This window comes from Bos indicus, chromosome 15 (assembly GCF_029378745.1).
Source record: "Bos indicus isolate NIAB-ARS_2022 breed Sahiwal x Tharparkar chromosome 15, NIAB-ARS_B.indTharparkar_mat_pri_1.0, whole genome shotgun sequence".
NCBI lineage: Eukaryota > Metazoa > Chordata > Mammalia > Artiodactyla > Bovidae > Bos > Bos indicus.
Genome location: NC_091774.1, coordinates 54,101,200 through 54,126,329, shown reverse-complemented (window position 1 = coordinate 54,126,329; position 25,130 = coordinate 54,101,200). Strand labels below are relative to the sequence as shown.

General features: G+C 44.1%; 1 protein-coding gene and 1 long non-coding RNA gene across 7 annotated transcripts in view; one reads left to right on the top strand and one right to left on the bottom strand.

Moving 5' to 3' along the window:
• P4HA3 (prolyl 4-hydroxylase subunit alpha 3) overlaps positions 1–25,130 on the top strand; it is a 72,294-nt gene that overhangs the window by 19,306 nt on the left and 27,858 nt on the right. For 3 of the 6 annotated variants that reach the window (XM_070803881.1, XM_070803886.1, XM_070803885.1), the window contains 9 exons: positions 698–749; positions 2,728–2,891; positions 3,132–3,308; positions 11,675–11,739; positions 14,076–14,235; positions 15,217–15,279; positions 18,250–18,318; positions 19,941–20,021; positions 21,032–21,647. In XM_070803881.1, coding sequence (XP_070659982.1) covers positions 698–749; positions 2,728–2,891; positions 3,132–3,308; positions 11,675–11,739; positions 14,076–14,235; positions 15,217–15,279; positions 18,250–18,318; positions 19,941–20,021; positions 21,032–21,262 — 1,062 coding nt within the window. In that variant the 3' untranslated portion in view covers positions 21,263–21,647. Of the gene's footprint in view, positions 1–697; positions 750–2,727; positions 2,892–3,131; positions 3,309–11,674; positions 11,740–14,075; positions 14,236–15,216; positions 15,280–18,249; positions 18,319–19,940; positions 20,038–21,031; positions 21,648–25,130 lie in introns of those variants that run through there. The other 3 variants (XR_011570886.1, XM_070803882.1, XM_070803884.1) reach the window with 3 other exon arrangements.
• On the bottom strand, positions 4,166–8,291 carry LOC139187336 (uncharacterized). Its single transcript, XR_011570888.1, has 2 exons — positions 7,991–8,291; positions 4,166–6,632 (listed from the first exon to the last, which is right to left on the bottom strand). It is a non-coding gene; the product is annotated as an uncharacterized lncRNA (long non-coding RNA).

The window sequence follows — 25,130 nt, the reverse complement described above, 5'->3', positions numbered from 1 at the left end:
AAAATGCATTTTTTTTAACATGCAAAAGTGAAATGATCAGAAGGACATACAGGTCTAGTGACTTATCATCATTTTGCAGCACCCAGAGCTGGATGACAGCCCACCCGCCCCGAGTGCTGTTCCCCAGGCTTGTCTGGAAAGCCTGTGTGTGCTTTCAGCCATGTGTAGTCCAAGGTTGAATGGCTGCAGGGAGAGCCATTGCTATGCAGTGGGAATGGTTCAGGTTTAGCTCTTCCTTTTTCTTCCCCTCACTAACTTTGTGGATTCTCAGAAGTGCTGAACCTGGAGAACACATCATATTCTTAGTAGGATTGTTGCAGTTCCATATTAACGTTTACTAATAAAATATACCAAAACAACAACACCCTACAATTATATGGTTTTGCATGCTTTGAAAGATTTGAGGGAATTTTAAGAAAGTTTATTTTCACTTATTTTTCTCCCTTCCCTGGTAAGGGTGGTAATAAGTCATTTGTAAATGAGGAAACTGAGGAGAGCTGATTTGCATCAGGGCTGCAAATCCTGAATTAGGACAGAGAATCTCTACATTTTAGTCTGCAGCTCATTTCAGTGAGTCTTACTATCTACTATTGGTAAGCTTATTTTAGAGTTTTTTTTAATCCATTTAATGATTCATTAGGGGAGATATCCTCAGCGCCGTTAACTCACTCTTTTCCTTTTCTTTCCTTTTTTACAGGCAGGAAATGTTTTGTGTGCCCTCAACCTTTCCCGGGAGTTTCTTCTGTACAGTACGTAACCATAAAAGATAACCACAGGTCAGACCTGTGGGAAATCCCTCTTGCTCTTGGCCTTTCATCCCTGCAAATGAAGTATAGCTGTCTGTTTTTATTTTTCAAATCTCATAATCCAAGGCACATTTCTAATTTTTGATTAAATCTTAACATACTGTTCAGTGCACCAGGGGGAGTTTTTAAGTTCATTGGAAGTGCTAAGAAAAAGATACCAGCGTGTGCCTTCCTCCTCCACCCCTATTGAGTCATATGTATTAGTGTTGCTTCAGTGGGGAACAAGTCCTAGGTTGGGAGCCAATTTCTTCAGGGACATTCAAAGATCCAGGTTTTGGGAATAGACCTGGGAATGAGTGCAATCAATGAGAGCTGTGTGTGCAAGAAGGAGAGCGACTCAGCAGGGTTGTTCACTTTGGCTGCTAACAGAAAGATAGCAATTCTTCTCTTTATACTGGAGCTCACTTTGCTATGCAAGCCTCCTGCCCAGCTGGCCACAGAGTTCAGCTTCAACCCTCTCAAGCAGCGTTTCACCAGAGTTAAACTGGGGGAGAGATTTGCTAGCTTAACTCTGCTTAGATATTTTTACTTAAAATTTTGGTGGTAGAGGGCTTCCCAGGTTTTCTTTTAATAAGATGGATACTAAAAGATAGGTACATGTTACAGATATGTGTATTTACAGATATGTATATGTATCAGATATGTTAAGATATGTAATAACCATTCACAAAATTAGGTTGGCCAAAAAGGTCGTTAAAACACCAAACTTTTTGGCCAACCCAGTATTTATGATGTATTTCCTGTAGGACTTCACAAAAATATGTATGACTTTTTAATGAATCCATTTAGTAATGTTATTCCTTTCTGATAGTTTGGCAAACAGTAGGATAAGGCAGTAGCTGTGTGGTCTGGAAACATGTGGACAGTTAGTGGTACAGACAAAGTGATAACCCAGCCCCTCTATTTTTTGTGCTTGAACTATTAAAATCTCTGCATATCCCAGAGAACGTAAATTGTGCACTATTAAAGGTGAATAAGTAGACACAGCAAATTAAAATTCCTTGTTCCATAAATGGTCTCGCAATATTTTCATTGGTATTTTGGGCCCAATGTTTCTATTCTTTCAAACTTTATTTCTCCTTTGGTTAAAAAAAGGATGATAATTTCTGTCCCCTCATTGGCCAGAATGATGGTAACGGTGGAAGTGTTAGAAACACATTGAGCTCCTCAGAGAAAGATGCTTTGTGACCCTTACAGCAATGGAGCGCCTCCTTCCGAGATGCACTGAGATAATGCAGAGGCTAGCTGGCCATGGGTAGCTGCCAACTCACGGCGGATCTGCACCTAAAGTGGATACAAACAAGACACAAGATCCCTGTCGGGACCTTGGCTAGAACCAAAGTCTAGAACACCTTTGTCCCATACTGCTCTGTTGTGTCTAGGCCAGGCAGGCATTCTGAGGAATCTAGTAGAGTTGGGAATAGTTTAGCTTCCAGTTCTCAAGGGAAGAATAGAGCGAGTCTCTTTGCGGTAGGCTTTGGCTCTCTGGACTTCTCTTTCATAGCACTTTCTTGTTGTGTTTTGTTGTAAGTAGTCAATGTGTCTTTTCTCTGATAGACTCTAAACTCTGAGAGTTTAGCCTCTAGCACAATGTCTGGTACATGTTCACTGGAAAGTTACTGAGTGGACGGGTGAATGAATGATTGAAGCTTCTTTCCTAAACATAAAACTGACCATCACACTATCCTGCAGCCCCATCCTCATGATCCCTTGGTCTAAGAGTGTTCCTTCAGGTCTACCAGGCCCTGCTTAATCCTGCTGTAGGGGTGAGGGCCTTACATCCTCCTGTGCATGGACATAGGAAGTTGTCCGGGTGCTGGTGGTGTGTAACAGTGAAGCTGCAGGAAACCTTGGCAGCACTCCCTGGGACCACTGTTTGTTAATCTGTTAATTTGTATTTTTTCCTGCTGATTTCTTCCAGGCCCAGATAATAAAAGGGTGGCCAGAAATGTCTTGAAGTATGAAAAGCTCTTGGCAGAGAGCCCTAACCAGGCTGTAGCAGAGACTGTCATGCAGAGACCCAATGTGCCCCACCTGCAGACCAGGGACACCTACGAGGGGTTATGTCAGACCCTGGGTTCCCAGGTACCACTTCTCACGGGAAGAAAAAGGGGGAACCAGTTTGGGGGATGGGAGAAAAGGTAGAATTGGGACAATTTAAAGGGAAAAACTGATGCATTAAAGAAGATAATAAAGCTCACTTGGACAATACCAGTGACTGAATTCTGAATCTCCTGAATTTCAGGCTTCTTATACTGGAGTTCCCATAAATTGGTTTCCACTTCTAGACCCTTCTTCTAAGCTGATTGTAGTCTTTCCTTTCAGCCTACTCACTACCGGATCCCCAGCCTCTACTGCTCCTATGAGACCAGTTCCAGTCCTTACCTGCTGCTCCAGCCTGTGCGGAAGGAGGTCATCCACCTGGAGCCCTATGTTGTTCTCTACCATGACTTTGTCAGTGACGCCGAGGCTCAGACGATCAGAGGGCTTGCGGAACCATGGGTGAGTGTCCAAGGCCTGCTGAGAACCTCCCTTTGTTTCTTTGCCTGACTGATGTTCAGAAGTGTGAGAACAGGCAGCCTGAACTAGATAGTTCATCTGTTCAGGACTTCAAAATACCAGCCATTCCATAAAACTAATCAGCGGTGAAAAAACTCACGGTCGTCGTTGCTTCTGGCTGAGAAAAGTACAAGGGGATTTTCTGGGGTATTCACAATGTGCTTTCAATGTCTTGTTAGGGATGTGGAGTACATGGTTGTATGTTTGTGAAAACTCAGCAAATGGTACTCTTGAGATCTATGTATATCACTGTATGTAAATTTAATCTAAAAAAATTAAAGGAAGCCCCCCATCCCCAATCATTCCATATAAGTGATAGAAGGAAAAAAAGGGTGGGAGAATTCTCTGGTGTTTCAGTGGTTAAGACTCAGCGCTTTCAATGCCTGCCTGGGGCCTGGGTTTGACTCCTAGTTGGGGAACTAAGATCCCACAAGCTGTTTGGTGTGGCCAAAAACAGAAAGAAAAAGGAAGAAAAGGGGTCAAATGACAGGGGAAAGGAGAGATTTCCTAGCACAGAAAAAGAGTGTGAAGATTATTTAGTTAAACGTCATTATTTTGTTAAAAAGAAATCTGAGGCCCGGAGAGGGAAAGAGACCTCGGGTCACATATATGGCTTGGCCCAGAATTGGAACCCAGAGGTACACTGATTGCTGCTCTGCTATTCGCCTTTATGTATCAGTTAACTTAGGCTGTTATATTTATTTGGTAATGTTGCCGGAAGTGGAGGGACCCCCTTCAGGGCCTGAAAGTGGGCTCTGGCCTAACACTCGGTAATGAATTGTCCAAGGAGATACACATGCTGACAAAGCAAGAAACTTTACTGAGAAAAGGTGCTTGAGCGGAGAGCAGGAAGGTAAGGGAGCCCAGGAGGACTGCTCTGCCGTGTGGCTCGCAGTCTTGTTATTTTTTGTGATGGGATTAATTTCCAGCTTGCCTCTGGGCAATCATTCTGACTCAGGGTCCTTCCTGGTGGTGCACACATTGCTCAGCCAAGATGGATTCCAGCAAGAAGGATTCTGGGAGGTGGTAGGACATGTGGCATCTCCATGTGAGATGAATTTTCCCAAATTCTTCCTATTGGTAGTGTCTTGTTAGTTCCGCATTCCTTATCAGAACCTCCTATTATAAAAGAACTCACACAAATGGTGCCTACAGAATAGGCAGTTACAGTTAGGGTTTCCTCTAACAGTAACAAGCAGCCCCCAAATCTCAGGGAGGACAACAGCAGTAGAGGCTGGCTTGGTCCTCACGTTATATGTCTGTCTTGTGCTGGTTGCTGCTCTGCCCCATGTTGTCCTTACTCTCGGACCCAGCCCAACAGAGCAGCCTCTGTTTGGAACATTGCCATCTCATGGGAGAGGAAAAACACAAAGATGGCAAACTACTAGCTGGCTTTTATAGCTTCTGCTTGGAAGCACCAGGCATTACTTCCATCCACATTTCCCTGCTTAAAGCAAGACATGTAGCCAACACTGCAGTCAGCTTGGTGGGTATATCTCATTCTTCCATGGAGAAGGCTCTGCAGCCACTGTGCCAAGCTTTATGTTGATGGGGAGGGGAGTTAGTCCTCCAGAAAGTATTGTTGTTATTCAGTCCCTCAGTTGTGTCCAACTCTTTGAGATCCCATGGACTGCAGCACACCAGGCTTTCCTGCCCTTAACTAATTCCTGGAGTTTGCTCAAATTCATGTCCATTGAGTAGGTGATGCCATCCAGCCATCTCATCCTCTGTCAACTCTTTCTCCTCCTGCCCTCAATCGTTCCCAGCATCAGAGTCTTCACCAGTGGGTTGGCTCTTCACATCACGTGGCCAAAGTATTGGAGCTTCAGCTTCAGCATCAGTCCTTCCAGTGAATATTCAGGACTGATTTCCTTTAGAATTGACTGGTTTGATCTCCTTGCAGTCCAGGGGACTCTCAAGAGTCTTCTCCAACACCACAGTTCAAAAGCATCAATTCTTCGGCGCTTACCCAGTCCAGTATTCTGACCTGGAGAATTCTGTGGACTGTATAGTCCATGGGGTCGCAAAGAGCTGGACACAACTGAGTGACTTTCACTTTCACTTTCCAGCCTTCTTTATGATCAACTCTCACATCCATTAATGACTACTGGAAAAATCATAGCTTTGACTAGACGGACCTTTGTTGGCAAAGTAATGTCTCTGCTTTTTAATATGATGTCTAGGTTTGTCATAGCTTTACTTCCAAGGAGCAAGCGTCTTTTAATTTCATGGCTGCAGTCACCATCTGCAGTGATTTTGGAGCCCAAAATTAAAGTCTGTCACTGTTTCCATTGTTTCCCCATCTATTTGTCATGATCTTAGTTTTTGAATGTTGAGTTTTAAGGCATTTTTTTTCAGTCTCCTCTTTCACCTTCATCAAAAGGCTTTTTAGTTCCTCTTTGCTTTCTGCCATTAGGATGGTATCATCTGCATATCTGAGGTTATTGTTATTTCTTCCAGCAATCTTGATTCCAGCTTGTGATTCATGTGGCCCAACATTTCACTTGATATACTCCATATATAATTTAAATAAGCAAGGTGACAATATATAGCTTTGACATACTCCTTTCCCTATTTGGAACCAGTCTGTTGTTCCATGTCCAGTTCTAACTGTTGCTTCTTGACCAGCATACAGGTTTCTCAGGATGCAGGTAAGATGGTCTGGTATTCCCATCTCTTTAAGAATTCTCCGCAGTTTGTTGTGATCCACACAGTCAAAGGCTTTAGCATAGTCAATGAAGCAGAAATAGATGCTTTTCTGGAATTCTCTTGCTTTTTCTATGATCCAACGAATGTTGGCAATTTGATCTGTGGTTCCTCTGCCTTTTCTAAATCCAGACTTGTATATCTGGAAGTTCTTGGTTCACATACTGTTGAAGCCTAGTTTGAAGGATTTGCACAATTGTGTGGTAGTTTGAACATTTTTTGGCATTGCCCTTCTTTAAGGTTGGAATGAAAACTGACATTTTCCAGTCCTGTGGGCACTGCTGAGTTTTCCAAATTTGCTGGCATATTAAGTGCAGCACTCAATGAAACTATGAGCCATGCTGTGTAGGGCCACCCAAGATGGATGGGTCATAATTCTGTTAAGATGTTGTCCGTTGGAGAAGGGAATGGCAAACCACTTCAGCATTCTTGCCTTGAGAACTCATGAATGTATGAAAAAACAAAAAGGTATGACACTGGAAGATGAACGCCGCAGGTCGGTAGGTGTCCAATATGCTACTGGAGAAGAGTGGAGAAGTAGTTCCAGAAAGAATGAAGAGCCTGAGTCAAAGCAAAAAACAATACCCAGTTGTGGATGTGTGTGATGGTGAAAGTAAAGTCTGATGCTATAAACAACAGTATTGCATAGGAACCTGGAATGTTAGATCCATGAATCAAGGTAAACTGGAAGTGGTCAAACAGGAGATGGCAAGAGTCAACAGCAACGTTTTCCGAATCAGGGAACTAAAATGGACAGGAATGGGTGAATTTAATTCAGATGACCATTATATCTATGACTGTGGTCAAGAATCCCTTAGAAGAAATGGAATAACCCTCAGAGTCAACAAAAGAGTTCAAAATGCAGTACTTGGGGTGTAGTCTCAAAAATGACAGAATGATCTCAGTTCATTTCCAAGGCAAACCATTCAGCATCACAGTAATCCAAGTCTGTGCCCCAACTATTAATGCCAAAGAAGCTGAACAGTTCTATAAAGACCAACAAGACTTTCTAGAACTAACACCAAAAAAAGATGTCCTTTTCCTCATAGGGTGCTGGAATGCAAAAGTAGGAAGTCAAGAGATACCTGGAGTAATAGGCAAGTTTGGCCATGGGGTACAAATGAAGCAGGGCAGAGGCTAACAGTTTGCCAAGAGAACACACTGGTCACAGCAAACACCCTCTTCCAACAATACAAGAAATGACTGTACACATAGACATCACCAAATGGTCAGTACTGAAAATCAGATTGATTATATTCTTTGTAGCCAAAGATGGAGAAGCTCTACACAGTCAGCAAAAACAAGACCTGGAGCTGACTATGACTCAGATCATCAGTTCCTTATTGAGAAATTCAGACTTGAATTGAAAAAAGTAGGGAAAACCACTAGGCCATTCAGGTATGACCTAAATGAAATCTCTTCTGATTATACAGTGAAGTGACAAAAAGATTCAAGGGATCAGATCTGATAGAGTGCCTGAAGCACTATGGACAGAGGTTCGGGACATTGTACAGAAGGTGGTGACCAGAACCATCCCCAAGAAATGCAAAGGCAAAATGGTTGTCTAAGGAGGCCTTACAAATAGCTGAGAAAAGAGAAGAGAAAGGCAAAGGAGAAAGGGAAAGATTTATCCATCTGAATGCAGAGTTTCAAAGAATATCAAGGAGAGATAAGAAAGCCTTAAGTAAACAATGCAAGGAAATAGAAGAAAACAATAGAATGGGAAAGACTAGAGATCTCTACAAGAAAATTAGAGATACCAAAGGCACATTTCAGGCAAAGATGGGCACAATAAAGGACAGAAACAGTGTGGACCTTACAGAAGTAGAAGATATTAAGAAGAGGTGACACGAATACACAGAAGAACTATACAAAAAGATCTTAATGACCTGGATAACCATGATGGTGTGATCACTCACCTAGAACCAGTCATCCTGGAGTGCGAAGTCAAGTGGGCCTTAAGAAGCATCACTATGAACAAAGCTAGTGGAGGTGACAGAATTCCAGTAAGTTATTTAAAATCCAGGAAGTGTGGCAAATATTTAGAAAGGTCATGCAGTTGACCTCACTGCTATTTAAGTATATTGCCTCTTTTCAAATGACACATAAGACAGTTTCAGAATCCCTGTGTCAAAGCAGACGTCATGGCCTTCACAGTGTGCTGTTTGCCCTGGCAGCCAGACCGTCATTCATCACTAGAACAGAGTGTGCTGTGTGCTAGATGCTGTACTGGGTTCTGGGCTGCTACACGGAGGTTAAGTATTGCTCCCTCTGATTTCAGAGCTTCCTGAAGAAGGGGAAAGAGATATTTACAATGCACTGTGATACATCCTGTAATAAGTATTGGTGTTGTGCTACAGCAGCATAAAAATGAGAACCTTCCTCCAAGGGAAAGGTAGTCAGATGAAGAGCAGATAGAGGCAGAGGGAGGAGAAAAACAGAGGCTTCCCCGTGGATGTGAGATTCATCTGAGTGAAAGGTGACAAAGAATATTCCAGGAAGACAGGCAGTCTGTGCACAGGCCTGCTGTGTGGTGTGTTCAGAGAGTAGGGGGAAGCTAGGGGCTGAAGTGGGCAGGGGTGGGTGTGGGAGGTGATGGGAGATGCAAGGTGAGACACAGTTAGGAGCTCCAGAAGTACCACGCTGGGGAGTTTGGATTTTATCCCAAAAGCCAGGGGAAGCAGTGGGACAATTTGAAATTGGAGAGCGCCCTGATCAGGCCTGCAGATTTTGAGGGAGACTTTGGCAGCAGATAGGAATTGGAGGAGAAGAATAGCAAAATAATTCCATCTAAAAGCCCTTCAGACGAATCTGGGATCTTTGTACAGAAAGTTTTTGAAGCCATTAAGCTCCCCGTGAATTGGAACGATACGTTTTCAATATCTTTGGCTTCTCAGTGAGCCAGCGGCAGCGTTTGGCCTGAAGCTCCCTTTTCCTCAGGACAACTCTGTTGCTGTGGTAACGGGACAGGCAGCCCACTTGGAGATGTTCATTTAATCCCCCGTGGCCAGGTCATCTGTCTGGCACGCACAGACCTTGCCACACTCCTTTCCCCCAGAAGTGTCTTGCCAGGATTGCTGGTCCCTGTCTCGCCTTTGGCTTACCCAGGAACAAGTCCTGGGTGTGTGTGGTAGTGGCTGCCCCACGGGAACCAAGCCACCTCAGTGGCTTGTGTTGAATTTCTCTGCTCCTGTTCACTGTCTGTTTCTCAAAAAATAATTTCTCTGCTCTCTCATCATTCCTCCCCCATCTGCATTCTGCCCATTCTTGAAGACTGAGTTGAAACTGGACACCTCTTTTGGCTTCCTAGCCCTTACCGCTTTGGCCCACTTTCACAGATTCTTTCAGCAGGAACATTTTTTCCAGAGCACTTTTTGGGGCCACCTACAATAACCTTCCTCCTCTGAACTCAAGAGTTTTTGTCTCCAGTCGTTTGGTACTTTCATTTATCCTGCCATTTACGTGTTGTCTGGAATTGCTCACAGTTTCACGAGTTAGTCCCTTATCTCCCTCAACCAGACTGTAGGCTAGCAGGGATCATATGTTGTCCTTGAAATGCATGGCCCTGTATTATGCCTGTTGCAGCTAGAGCAATCTGCAACCGGTCACTTTCCACTGAGTCAGGCCCTTGCTTAAACTCTTTAATGGGTCCCTTTTGCTCTCAAATGATTACAGAGCCACTTGGCCTGGCTACTGCCACCCTTTCTGCAGCATGCCGCCTTACCCTGACACCCCAGAAACGCTAAACAACTTGTGCCTCCATGAACAGGCAGTGCTCTCACTGGCCTTTCCACACACTCCTCTCCGCCTGAAGCACTCTTCCCTCGGCCTCTTTTCACCTGTGTGATTCCAGTTGTCTTTTGGGCATCCTGGGAAGCCTTCCTGTCCTTCGTAAGAATGGATGGTTGTTCTTCTGTAACCCTGTACTTTTCCAGAAGGGCCCCACTGAATGACTTATGGTTATCCTGCACAGTGCTTAGTCAGAGAACAACCAGTAAGTATTTGTCCCCTCAAATGAATGACTGTGGATGCACAGTAAATAATTGTTATGCAGAGTGTATAATGCAGTATACAGATAATTTACACAAATAATTGTGGAAATGCAGTGTGGCTCTGGAAGGGAGGGGGCTGGCAGAGTGGAGTGGAGATTCTGTAGGATTTGTTTTTAAACCATTGATATTGCCCCAGAAGAGCAGCAGGGACTCTCTCTTCACTATGAATGCTCGGGAGAGGAGCTAGACAGAGGACCACACAGATACAGTATCAGTCACTTACCGATTCTCTGCATCCCAGAATTGTAGAGAGAGAGGCTGAGAAGGCGTCCAGGAGTGTGTTGTTCACAAGCTGCATTTTATAGCTGAGGAAACGGGTCTAGGGAAGGGAAGAGCCTTTTCCAAGTTTCTCTACCTGGTTTAGCAGCAGGAACAGTATTATTGTTGAAGCCTCTGAGAAAGGAAAGGGTGCCCTTCGTTGCTCCATGCTCTACTCTGACTGCACGTGAAGCGCCAGGACTGTGTCGTTAGGCTCAAGACTCTGGTTCATTCACTCCTGGATGCATTTCACCAATATTTAGCACCTACTCCCTGCCTGGCCTATTCTGCACCCTCGGGATACAGCACTGAAAAAGGGCCAAGCGCTTGCCCTCATGGAGCTGACATTCTGGCGTCGGATGCAGGAGTAGACATCCTCATGTAGATATTGTTTCTCTTTCTGTCCTTTGTACAGTATTTTTGCAATTAGAGGCTACTTTATTTAAAAATAACTTAAAATTCCTATCCGAACATTCAGAACAAAATAGAGACGTTCAGTTGAATTAGTGACTTCAGACCTGTTTGGTTGTTTTTTCCCCATAACAAAGGCAGCTGCAAGCAAAACAGATTTTGATTCTCTGTAAGGAAGGGATTTTATCTGAATTGTTCAGAAGGAGCAGGCTGCCTCTGAGGGTACAGAGTGTCCTGTCTTTGTCATTTAATTTGACAAACACTAAAGTCAAAGCTTAGCTGACCCAGACACTGGGATATAAAGATGAATAAGAAATAACCCTTAGGGACTTCCTGGGTGGTCCAGTGGTTAAGAATCCTCCCTGCAATGCAGGGGACATGGGTTCCATCTCTGGCTGGGGAACTGAGATGATCCCACATGCCATGAAGCAATAAACCCATGTGCCACAACTAGAGAATCTGTGTGCTGCAATGAAAGATCCCACATGCCGCAACTAAGACCCGACACAGCCAAATAAATAAATATTAAAAAAAAAAGAAACAGCCCTTGTTCTTACAAAACTTAGTCTTGCAGATGCAAAAGGGATTAAAAATCACTTTTATTTTAGTTCCAACAGACTTTTTTGAACATTTAGTATTTACCATAAGTATTTACCAGATATGAAGCTCAAGTTTATTGTCAACTTTGAGTTTTTATGTCACTTATTATTTTTTTCAAGATCAATAGCTATCACTAAATTAGTAGCGAGTGCAAAATATCCTTTATAAGGAGAAACTGGTGATTGTTAGGCTTATGCTAAGAGAGGGGCATGTCTATGCAAATGAGAGTCCTTCCCTTTGCATGGTAACCACTTGGACTTTCTCTTACATCCTTCACACCAGTTACAGAGATCCGTGGTGGCGTCAGGTGAAAAGCAGTTACCAGTGGAGTACCGCATCAGCAAGAGGTAAGAGGGGTCCTTCCTTGGCAGGGACTCTGGTCACACCTGCTGGCCACCCTGGCACAGATGACTAAAGGTCAGCAGCAGTCATTCAGATGCCATCAGAGATTCCACCGGAGAACCTATATAGTTCAGGTTTATATCTGTGCATTCTTGCTGAGAGGGAGCAATATCCACTCCCCTCACCCAAGGGCCTTTCACAGGCTGTTACATGGTCTGAATACTTAACTAGGAGACCATTAGGGAAAGAGTTGAAAAAGCTCCTAAGCCCTAGACCAAAAATTAAGTATGTAGTTGTGCTCCTAAACAGGATTGCTTTTCCAGAAAGTCTCTTCAAAATTTGACTTTACAGAATTCTAGTTCCACCTTCTGATTCATATGCAAAGCATGACTTGCCACCACTCAGGCAAGAGGGAGGGCCAGAATCTCTGGATCTGGTGGCTTCTCTAGAGGGGAAGATCCAGCTGCATTCCCTCCCCTCCATCCCTAATCAGCCCCACTGCAGCCCCTGGTTTGCGCTACAAGGACAGTATGGATGATACAGTAAGAGGAGGGTCCCCACCGGAGCCATGGGGGACAGCGAGGACATCCTTGGGGAGAGGCCAGACCTCAGGCTGGGTGGATGGTTTTTGTAGTCTGGGAAGTGAAGTGAGTGATGAAAGCTTTGATTCAGAATGCTTTGGCTTAACTTACTTGGTCTGGTTTACATTAGGAAGTTATTTTCTAAGTTTGGGACCTTTTACATTAGGAAGTTATTTTCTAAGTTTTGAAAAATCCGTATAACTTCAGCTTCATTGCTTTGCTAATCTTTCTGACGTTGTGGTGTCAAGGGGAAAATTCAACTTTCTGTTCTGCTTTCAGGGGAAGGAGGTGGTATTCTCCTTACTTTTCAGGTAAAGAGACTGAGACCCTCATTGCCTCCCCTCATTCACCACCCCCATCCCCAGCCACCACATTGCATTCATTTTGAATTTTGTTTCTGTCCTCACAGGGCTTCCCCAGTGGCTCAGATGGTAAAGAATCTGCTTACAGTGTGGGAGACCAGGGTTCAATTCCTGGGTGGGAAAGATCCCATGGAGGAGTAAATAGCTACCCACTCCAGTATTCTTGCCTGGGAAATCCCATGGACAGGGGAGCCTGATGGGCTACAGTCCAGGGTCAGATACGACTGAGTGACTGAGTGATCCCATGGAGGAGGAAATGGCTACCCACTCCAGTATTCTTGCCTGGGAAATCCCATGGACAGGGGAGCCTGACAGGCTACAGTCCAGGGTCAGATACGACTGAGTGACTAACCTTTCACTTTCTGTCTTCACAGCTTCACTAGAACTTGTCCCTCAAAGGTCACCAGTGAACTCCTAATCACTAAATTTGTTTCCTGCACAGAAACCTCCACTGACTCTTTGTTTTCCACCAAGACCAGATCCCTGAACCCAGGGTCCTCAGCTTACACAACATGCCCCGAGCCTGCTCTTCTAGCCTAATTTCCTGTCACTTCTCTCATAGACCAGACGCTTTCACATTGATATATATTATGTCACCCCACCACATCTGCACTTACGCTGTTTCTTCAGCCTGAAATACCCCTATGTTTTTTCTATCTATTGAAATTTTATGCACCCTTCAAAATTTGGCCTACATGTCCATCTTACTGCCATGCCAGTCAAAATTAACATCTCCTTCCTCTGTGCTCCTGAGGACTTTAAAGGCTGGTTCTCATTTTTCTACTTCAATTTATACTCGTTGTATTTGTGTATATTTGTGTGTCTCTTCTAATGAGCTCTTTGAACACAGAAGCTTTGTCTTGAGTACCTTTGTAAACCACAGCACCCACAGCATAGCACTATGCATGCACTCTATATAAAGGAATAAACAAATTAATCCATCATTTATAGACCCAGATGTGCCAGGGTACTTCCCTTAAGAGCCCTCATCATCTCCCTAGGAGACTCACTGGTTTGCTTCCTTACTTCCCAGGGACCTACATTCTGATCCCAAATCCTCCACTTTATCAGAACCTCAATAAGACATTCAGGAAAAAAGACTGAACTTTGCTCTTTGGCCTTTGACCTATCATAGTTTGTCTTGGAGTAGAGCAGAAGAACAGAGATTTTTCTGCGTTTTACAGCAATCACCAGCATACAGCCTACAAAGCATTTTCATAAGCATCATCTGTCATGATCATGTCTCTGTAATAGATATTATCACCTCTGTTTGATAGATTAATGCATTTCCTGTCCTCCCTGCCTGCCTTCCTTCTGGCAGATGACATCATTTGATCATTCACAGTTAGTCATTTCTGGCATCAGATCACTAATGCTTCAACTTGTGGTGTGTTTTAGTGCCTGGCTGAAGGACACTGTTGACCCAGTGCTGGTGACCCTTGACCATCGCATTGCTGCCCTCACGGGCCTTGATGTCCAGCCTCCCTACGCAGAGTATCTCCAGGTGGTGAACTATGGAATTGGAGGGCACTATGAGCCTCACTTTGACCATGCTACGGTAACTATGGGGTCAGTGACCATCTCCTGGGGGTAGGGAAAGGGGGTATTATTTATTTCTCTGAGGCAGAGCTCTAATAGGGCCCTCAGGGGACACTGAAATCTTGGAACAAAGGTTCATGTTCTAGGTAGATCTGAAAGTCTTAGTTTCAAGCTGATAGCTGCTGACTCATCTTTTTACTAAAACTCATTGAAAAACACTCTTACAATGACTGGATTTTATGACATGTAAATTATATCAGTTAAACTCTTCTGTAACAAAAGAATATGTCTCTTTGGCAAATAATTAGGAATTCCAGTCTTAGGACTTGGCATGTTTACAGAATAATTATCTGTAACATTTTATATATTATTTCTCTAACAACCTGAAGATACAATGAACCACCAGTCTTTTCACTGAGGAGTGAAAGTGAAAGTCACTCAGTTGTGTCTGACTCTTTGCAAACCCATGGACTATACAGTCCATGGAATTCACCAGGTCAGAAGACTGGAGTGGGTAGCCTTTCCCTTCTCCAGAGGATCTTCCCAACACAGGGATCGAACCCAGATCTCCCACATTGTAGGTGATTCCTTACCAGCTGAGCCACAAAGGAAGCCCAAGAATACTGGAATGGGTAGCCTATCCCTTCTCCAGCAGCTCTTCCTGACCTAGGAATCGAACTGAGGTCTCCTGCATTGCAGGCGGATTCTTTACCAGTTGAACTATCAGGGAAGCCTTTCACTACTAACAAGCAATTTAGTTTGATTAGTATACAATTCACTTATATGTGTATCTAATAAATTGGTAAAAGGAAAAAATATATATATTGAGTAACTGCCAGCAAAGACAGGCACATACGTGACCAGTTATAGCTCAAGCTCTCTCCCATCTGTGACTCCCCCATTTTTCTCCTCCCTGTATTGTGGTGGAATACTGGTACCTTCTGGTTGTCACTCTGATGCCTTATGCATAAAATAATGATGTGTTCTATTTTTGTCTCAGTCACCAAGCAGCCCACTGTACAGAATGAACTCTGGGAACCGGGTCGCAACATTTATGATCTATGTGAGTCTTCCTCTGGAGGGACCGGGGTTACTTAATGATTATTTCTCTCTCTTTTATTTTATGGTTTTCAAAGCAATATAAGATACTGATTTTATGTGATATTCACAGCAGAAAAATCTCCAGGATGTTTGTAAATTTCATATAGCACTCTCATTAGGCACCATAGGAGGAATAAAAAAATACATGTCAGCTCCTGCCCTCAAAGAACTGACGTTATGTAGACCTAACTGTGACCTTGTTGTTAGCTGTGATTAGGATGGGAAGTGGCCTTACATGAAGGCCAGGAGATCCTGGGACCTGAACAACACTGGAAGGGGATGTGGTTCTCTTTCTTTGAGGTCCCATAAGACTACTTGCTGTTGAAAAGCATGGACCTATAGATGAGGTCGTGGAGCTGTGAGGGTAAGAGAGGAGAGAAATGAAGCAGCTGAGATTATGAGAAGGAAGAACAGAGATGCCTTCAGAGAAATTCAATAAGTGTGGCTCTCTCATATGTAATGAAAATTTTCTTCCTTTTCTCCTTATAGTCTTCAGTTAACTCTACATTACACCCCCTTAAAACAGTAAATTGGCCTCTTCTCCTAGCTTCTGACCTGACCTGGTCTTTATTATCTCACCTATCCTTTTCCTGTCAGATTATGTGGTTTTGCCTCCTTCTCTTTGGACAAGTCATAATATCAGTCATCTGTCATTTAAAGCATAAGAGGTGTATTATAACGTTAAATATACATGCTCTACATTACACCCTAAGATGAGGGCCTGGTTTCGGGCTCATTAGAGTAGCAGACACCCCCACCCTAGCATCCCCTCTTTCCTTAGTCCTGTATCTGGTCTCCACAGTGCAGCCAAGAAAGAACAGAGGCCAGCACTCTATAGTCTTACTGCTGGCAGTCCCAACGTGGCTTTTTTCACATGGCTCGGTTTTCACTTTCTGCAAAACTGTAAAGCTGCCACTGCCAGTGGTGTCTGGCCTCTTGTGGTCATTCTGAACATTCTGATCAGGCGGAGGGATGGCTGACGTCAGCTCTCCGGGCAGGGCACATGGCTTGGATCAGCAGCTAGTGCATCTCTGGTTGATGACTCAAGCTGGCATGGGAGGTCACAATCTGTGAAGTCATAGGCAGTTGATGTCTTTGGATATCAACCAAAGAACAGGACGTCCAGGGGCCACAATCTCTCTGTTCTTTATCCCCCCAGTGTCTTCTGCAGCTGACTCCCTGATTACAGAGGCCTGGTTACCATGGTAAGGGTAGCACAGATGCAGGAGTCCAGCAGTTTTAAGTGGCAAATGCAAGAGTGTGTCTGTGTTTGGATTTTAAGCCTCTGATACACAGTGGAATGGCATGCGTTTGGATTTGGAGTCAGTTGGCCTGATTCAGATTCTGCCACTTAACATGTGGCCTCAGCACAAATCACAGTTCTCTGAGCTTGTTTTCTTGCTCTGCACCTCCTCACAGGGCTGTCAGCAGGACCTGATGAAGTCAGGTGAGGGGATCTCTCTCTGTGAAATTTCATACAGTATGTTTTTATTGTTCAATCCTAGAAAGCAAGTATAGAACTCCAGGAAGGGACTGTGGGACCTAGGAAGTGCTAGCTTATTCCCAGTTCTTTCATCTTCAGATTAGGGTTAAGACCATCATAAACATTTCTGAAGACAAGAGATAAGTTTTGTGGAGAATATAAGAATAATATTATAGGGGGAAAATAATCTTTAAGAAGTAGAGGATTGAGTTGAAATCAGGTTAGTGATTTTCTACTCAGACTGGATATAAGATCAGTCCCAGTACAAAGCAGTGGAAGGTTTACAGAGGGAAGATTTCCCTGCCCTCCACCAAGCTCACAATCGATGCCCTGCTCTGGAGCCTCACAGCACACTGATCCAATTCTCTTTTCAATCTGTTGTTTAAGTCCTTCCACCCCATTGTGCTATGGTACCACAGGTAGTGTGCAAGAGTGCCATACAGTGGTTACCAGCAGGGTCTTTGTAGTCAGCATTGGCTCAGCTCCAGTCCTGGATTGGAGTTATGTGACCTTTCGTAAACTACTCAGTCTCTCTGAGACTTGGCTTCCTTATCCCTAGACTGTGAATAACAACAATCCTAATTAAGGATGATATATTTGTTGTGAGGAATAAGGATTTAGTATGATGCCTAACATACGGTCATTGCTCAATAAGTGTCAACTATTATAGTTAAACTATAAAAGTGCTTTTTTTTCCCTGAATGGTAAGATGATGAGTAATATAAAGTATTTTAAAGTATTTTCCAGTATTTTTCAAAGTGTTTAGGTTGTGTATTCTTTGAAAATCAGTAAAAACTCTTCAAATTAAGTAAACATATCTATAATTCTAGAACATACCAGTGGTGAGCTCTTTAGCTGAGGTTACCTGGAGAGGGTCTGAGTGATCTGGGAAACACACCAAAGGAGCAATCAGTGGTTTCTATGAGGCCCAGCCTTCAAAAACGAAGTGTTCTGTAAGCCATTGGTCCTGATGCATTACTAGGCTGTGAAATCAATTTAGTGGATCTGGTCAGCATTTAAGAAATCTGAACTAGAAGAGAATAAAATAAAATGGGAAATAACAGACAGTGTCTCATGTAGTAAGAATGTTCTATGAAACTTAGGGACACGTCTGTGTGTCTTGGGCTGTGATATAAACTACATTTCTTCCTGAGGGTCTCAAAGTTTGGACCTACCCATGGTAACCCTCAATAAGGATGTGAGCTGCAAGGGTAAAGTAAGAGGGGATTTCTAAATGTCCTCTCGTGACCATGCAGGCAAACACTGATGCCACTGAGTAGGCTGTCTGCATTCCTAAATTGGGTGATTGTCTTTCCGTAAGTATTTCTCCTAGAGTCGAAATAGGGGCGCACAGGAGGGAAATTTATGCAGAAATGACATCAGATGTCATGTGGAGCAGAGTAAGGCAGTCAGGCTATTTCAACTCTGGCTTTCCCTCTGGCTTTGTAGTTGAGCTCGGTGGAAGCCGGAGGAGCCACAGCCTTCATCTACGGCAACTTCAGCGTTCCTGTGGTCAAGGTGAGTGTGGGTCTGATGCCAACAGGTGATTTTTAGGATTGTTCGAACTAACACCTCAACTTTCGTGCTGTCAGTGCTTGCACGCCTGTTCTGGGAGGGGGGCAAAAAAGAGGTCTTTCTTGATTCCCAGAATCAAAGATAGTTCCTCAGTTTTCTTGACTACTGCACTTATTTGTACCTCTATTTTTTTTTAATCTTATTTACACTTGTATTACAAGTAGATGATTACATGTCTGCCTTTCAATTACAACAGAACTCGTCAAAGGTGAGAAATCTTTTATTCCTCTTCAGAATCTCAGCAGCAACTGGTCCCTTCAATCATTCTTTCAGTAAATACTGGGGGCTAGAGGCACTCAGCGGAGAAGGCAATGGCACCCCACTCCAGTACTCTTGCCTGGAAAATCCCATGGGCTGAGGAGCCTGGTGGGCTGCAGTCCATGGGGTCGAGAAGAGTCGGACACGACTGAGCGACTTCACTTTCACTTTCCACTTTCATGCATTGGAGAAGGAAATGGCAACCCACTCCAGTGTTCTTGCCTGGAGAATCCCAGGGACGGGGGAGCCTGGTGGGCTGCCATCTATGGGGTCGCACAGAGTCAGACACGACTGAAGCAAGTTAGCAGCAGCAGCAGCAGCAGCAGAGGCACTCAGAGTACAGAGGAAAGGTCATAGTCCTTGCCTCTAGGAGCTCACGGAGAGGTTAACAGTCAGTAATGGTATATACTGCAAGAAGAGCTATAAAGTCAAGCAAGGCATTAGAGGAGGGCCAATGTGGTAAGAGGTTTACTTAATTTCTCCCCCAAATTTCAGAGCAATCAATCAATCAATCAGGGATGGCAGCCCTTAATTACTTCCGGAATGAAATGAAGACAAATAATTGAGATCGTGCCTTCTAGCACTTAAAACAGTGCCCAGCACATCCTAAGCATACAAGTAAATGCCGGGTATTTAGCAAAATTCAGCGGTTTGGCCAGGGATAAAGTAAGTGTGTAGGAGAGAAATCTGAGTATAAGAGGTAGAAAGAATATAGAAGATTTGGAGTCAGAACACCTGGGTTTGAGTTCTGACGTTGATCCTTCTTAGATAAGTTATTTAAAGCCCCTACGCCTCAACTTCCTTTCTGCTAAGGTGGACATGACAATGGTGCCTGCTTCCTGGGGGTGTTATTAGAAGTGCCTGAGAAAGGCTAAGCATCAGAATGAAGTTCTTAGTTGTGTGAGGAATATTTTGCTCTTCCTTGTGCTTTTTGTTGAGTGCCTGTCCTGAGTGATTCCGTGACACCCGTGCTCCCCCTTCCCCTGGCACCTGTCAGTCTCCTCCTGGTTTGTTTTTATGTCTCTCTCCTGCAAGACTGTGAGCTCCCTGAGAGCAGAATTGATCATGACTTGTCTCTGCATCCACAGGATCTGGAGTAGGGCAGGGCCCTCAGTAAGTAAGGCATCAGTGAATGAGTCAATGGCAGCTTGTCTATCATTTTGTGCCATCTTATGTATTCCTTGCCCCCATCTGCATGGACAGTTTTCTTGGTTAATGACACGCACGCATTTGTCCTCAGTCAAGTCCTTCCCTAGGACTGAGACTCTGAGCTGACCTTCCCTGGGGCGGGGTCTGCTTGCTTTCAGAATGCAGCACTCTTTTGGTGGAACCTGCATAGGAGTGGTGAAGGGGATGGTGACACACTTCATGCTGCCTGCCCTGTCCTGGTAGGAGATAAATGGGGTAAGGCCTGCCTTTCTGGGCATGGGAAAGGGGTGAAGGCTTCAGGGGAAAGTGAAATAGGGGTTGGATAGAAAATAACATAGCCTTTCATTCCAAAAGCTGCATAACAGGGACTTCCCTGGTGGCCCAGTGGTTAAAACTCTGAGCTTCCATTGCAGGGGGCCTGATTTGATCCCTGGTCTGGGAACTAAGATCCCACATACTGCGTGGCAAAAAGAAATAAAGAAGAAAATTTCTTGAACTGAATAAAAATGAAAACACAGCAAGTCAACTTTAAAAAATTAAATGGAAAATAACAAAATTAGGGGGAAAAAAGCTTCATAGCAATGCCACATTATATCGAGGTGATCAGATTCTGGGCTAGTGGCCGCAAGTACATTAGGAGCCCATAAAGGGGAGGCTTCTGTCCTATAGCTAGTGTCAGTAAAAGTTGACTGGCCTGACCAGATAGGCCCTGATTCCTCAGGACAGCTAAAGAAGAATCAGTGCAAAGTCCCACTCCTCTGTTCCAAGGAGAAAACCATCAAGTGCTTTCCCATGAGGAGAGGTCAAACAAGGAAGAGATAAGTAAGGGACACGCTCATGTCATACATGTATCCATGAGAACTTAGCTCTTAAGACAGAAAAAGTAGAGGAGGGACTCTTGTGCTGAGGTGGACCTGACCAGGGGATCCATGCCTTTTCTCTCACTGCCCTGAAATGGTACCCTGTGGGAGAAGGGGCTTTCAGGAGCTACATGAAGGATAAGTGACCACAGTACCCAGGGGGTTGAAAATTAAGTCTCTAGTAGACAGGACCTGTGGGGACTTTTTCCAGGGACCACTGCCCTTCCTGCTCTTTATTGCTACTGGAAGCAACATCTTGTAGTCTGTGACAGGCCTGGGACCAAGGTGAGGCAAGTGAGTCCCCAAGGGTATGGAATTTAATGACCCTGTGAGTATCGCCTCTGTCTGATCTGCTGAGCCTGCTCCTCTACCTCCCCGTTCTCCCCCAGTGGCCAACAAGTGGATACACGAGTATGGACAGGAATTCCGCAGACCCTGCAGCTCGAGACCTGAAGACTAAAGTGTTGGCTGAGAGAAGCTGGAGGAGTCCTTTGGCTTTCCAAAGAAGCCAGAAGTCAAAAACTAGGGTAAGAGAGGAGAAAGGGGAGCAAGCTTCTGGAGGAGGCCCTTGTCAGCACTGTCTGTTCCTTGCAAATGGGAGACAAGGAAGTGGTCTCTAACAGGGGTTACCTGAGAACTTGTTTCTCCTCAAGCCATGACTCACAGCAGAATGAACATGACAAAGGAGGGGGCACGAAGGCTGGAGAGAGAAGTTTCTGGAGCTCAGACTCTGTTGGAAACAGGGCATATCAACAGTCTCCAGGGTTTGGTCAGTGGGGCCTTCGCCACTTGAGCCTTGACCACAGGGGCCCAGAAGTGGGCAGTGAGGCCCCTGCTGACTCCCACGTGCCCTTCTGCCCACTGACTCCTGCTGAAGGCTGAGCAGGGGGTGTCTCTGTATCAGGAGTGTACCTCATGTGATGACTTTTTTAAAGCAGACAGTAACTTTTTTAAAAAATACGATTTTTAAATACAGCCATTAAAATGTTTTAATAGTCATAAAAAGTGTTTACAGATCATTTTTCACAACCATGAACATTCTTATGTTGTAACGTTATGTGAAAACAGCAGAGCAGAATGTTTTATTTATGTATAATCTTATCTTGGCTCATCTCCCACCACTCCCCGCTCAGTGCATTCCAGAAGCATTCTATTTCTTAATACCGACATTGGTTCCACTCTTCATGTCTTTGCACTCACTGCTCCCACCGGGGCTGAGCCCTCCTCACCATTCCACTCTTGAATCGGTGTCACTTCAGAGAGAACCTCTCTGACATCCATCCTTCTAGCCATTTTGTTCACATAGGCCAACTTTATTTTCTTCCTAACACTTTTCTCAAAGTTACTTTATTTATTTAATTGTGGTCAGTTGCCCGCCCTGCATGGTGAGTGCTTTAAGACCCCTCTCTACTTTGTAAATGCCTCTATTGTAGTCCCCATCTCACTCAATTTTTCAGTATTTATTTGCCTAGCTGCTTGCACTCCTTATACCTCTTGGTATCCCCCAGAAAAAGGTCTGTTTCAAATAAGTAGGCATTCAGCAAATATTTTTGGATAAGTGAGTAAGAAGGCCTCCTTTGAGCTATGCTTTGGAGGATGGGTAGGATTCTTATAGGCAGAGTCTAATGAGGAGCAGCACTTCCCAGCAGGGCTGGCATGAGCTAAGGCTGCAGTGATGAGTGACTGATATTTGAGCACTTGTGCAAAGTGAACATTCTAGGCAACTTGGCTCAGTTTCCTCAACAGGAGATGGGGGTGTGTGTTGTGCTCACAGAGAAGCCACACAGGTAAAAGGCTAGATGCTTAGATGCTGTGCTGCCTCTGCCCCCTCCCTGTACCACACACGCCAGGATTTCTGCCTCCCAGAGCTCTGTGGGCCCCAAGGAAAAGGTTCTGGTGTGCTGATATCCGGGGTCCAGCAGAGCCTCTGTGGGCACCTGTCACCAATAGTTCTGCTGAGTGCATCAGGACTCTGGAAGCCCTCTTACTAAATTACTGTCACATAGGTGAGCAAAAACACTTTTCCCCTCCCCTTCTGAGTTCTTAGGAATTCTGAGTTCTTATAGAGGTTCTGAAACCTCTATAGTAAAAGACATATTAACAGGAGGAACATAAAGAAGTTTATTAACATGTATATATCATGTATACATGGGAGATACCCAAGGGAAAATGAGTAATTTCCTGAGGTGGCTTAGAACTCAGGATGATATACTATCTTAAGAGAGAAAGGAAAGAGGGGAGGTAAGCCGCTTACATTCTTAGGAACAATGAATAGTCCTTAGAAAAGGGCCCACAGACGGGAGATACGATAGTGATTGTCTAGGTGTGGTGTCCACTTGTGGTCTCTTCTGTGCAGTTTTCCTTGGTAAAATTCTTGAAGGAATTTCAGACAACTGAGTTCCTTCTGGAGCATCTGTCTTCAGGCAAGTGAGGCGAGTTTAGAGAAAGGGGTATAGCTGTGGGGTCCCAACAATGCTTAGTATGTAGGTAGCTGTTTCTAAATAGGACTGACTGTGGCTTGGTGCATAGCTTGTTTATAATTTTGCTTTTCTTTCTTGCGCTGTTCTTTGGCCATTTTTCTAACAGCTTTCTCTCCAAACTGGGCTCCTGGTGTTGCAACTGTATCCTCACAAGACTTGCTCCAGGGAAAATTCTTTACGTTAATGACTGTTATCATTGTCAGTAGTAACATACTAACCATGTACTCTTGGCTAGGCATTGTGCTAAGAACTGAGGTAGGTGTACTTGCCTCCTTCAGGCCTCACAATGAACAGGTACTATATCTCCATTTTATAGATGAGGGAAACTGAGGCAGAGAATATGTAACCTTCCTGAGGTTACATAGCTATAAAGTGGCAGAGGCAGGATTCAAAGTACAGGTGTCTCCCCAAAGATCTCTTTTTTAAAATTTAAGATTCACGCAACACTATAAAGCAACTATATGCCAATAAAAAAATCTTCATTGCAATAAAAAATTTTTCAATTGAGGTATAGTTTCAGGTATCAGTGAAGTGATTCAGTGATATATATATCAGTGATTTATTTAGTCATATAGTCATCTTCTTTTTCAGATTCTTTTCCCTTATAGATTATTACAAGATATTGAGTATAGCTCCCTGTGCTGTACAGTAGGTCCTTGTTGGCTACTGGCAAACCACTCCAGTGTTCTTGCCTGGAGAATCCCAGGGGCGGGGAGCCTGGTGGGCTGCCGTCTATGGGGTCGCACAGAGCCGGACATGACTGAAGCGACTTAGCAGTAGCAGCAGTGTGTATATGTTAGCCCCAGACTCCTAATTTACCCTCCACCCTTTTCCCCTCTGGTAACCATAAGCTTGTTTTCTATGTTTGTGAGTCTGTTTCTGGTTTGTAAATAAGTTCTTTTGTATCATTTTTTTAGGTTCCACATGTAAGCAATATCATGAGATATTTGTCTTTGTCTAGCTTACTTTACTTAGTATGATAATCTTGAGGTCCATCTATGGACTAGAAATAGAAAATATGAATTACCAATTCATATTTACCAATACTTAAACTGAACCAGTGTAAAACTCCCAACAGAACTCCCAGGTGGCACCAGTGGGAAAGAGCCTACCTGCCAATGCAGGAAACATTAAGAGACAGGGGTTTGATCCCCAGGTTGGGAAGATCCCCTGAAGAAGAGCATAGCTACCCACTGCAGTATTCTTGCCTGGAGAATCCCATGGACAGAGGAGCCTGGTGGGCTACAGTCCCTAGGGTCAGACAGGACTGAAGCAACTTAGCACACACACAGCAACAAACAAGTCCAGCACCAGATGCCTTCAGAGGCAAATTCTATCAAACATTTGAAGAGTTAACACTTATCCTTCTGAAACAACTCCAAAAAAACTGCAGAGGAAGGAACACTTCCAAGCTCATTCTATGAGGCCACCATCACTATGATACCAAAACCAGACAAAGATATCACAAAAAGAGAAAATTACAAGCCAGTATCACTGATGTAGATGCAGAAGTCCTCAATGAAATATGCTAGGAGACTGACTCCAGTAAAAAGGATCATACAGCATGATCCAGTGGGATTTATCTCAGGGATGCAAGGATCCTTCAACATCCACAAATCCGTGTGGTACACCACATTAACAAATTGAATAAAAATTATATGATCATCTCAACAGATGCAAAAAAAGCTTTTGATAAAATTCAACATCCATTTATGATAAAAACTCTCCAGAAAGTGGGCAAAGAAGGAACCTACCTCAACACAGTAAAGGCCATATATGACAAACCCACACCTAACATCATACTCAATGGTGAAAAACTGAAACATTATCGGGGAAAAAAACTCTCTCCTTATATTGCTCAGTTAACTACCCAGTTAACTGTTTCCTCCATCCACCTGTAAGGCCAGCCACTTGGCTAGTCTCAGGTTCCAAGGTTTCGCCTGGCTACAGGCTGGGGTTTCTAGCAAACTGCTGGGAGAGGAAGCCAGCTCTAGGAATATGGGAGCCT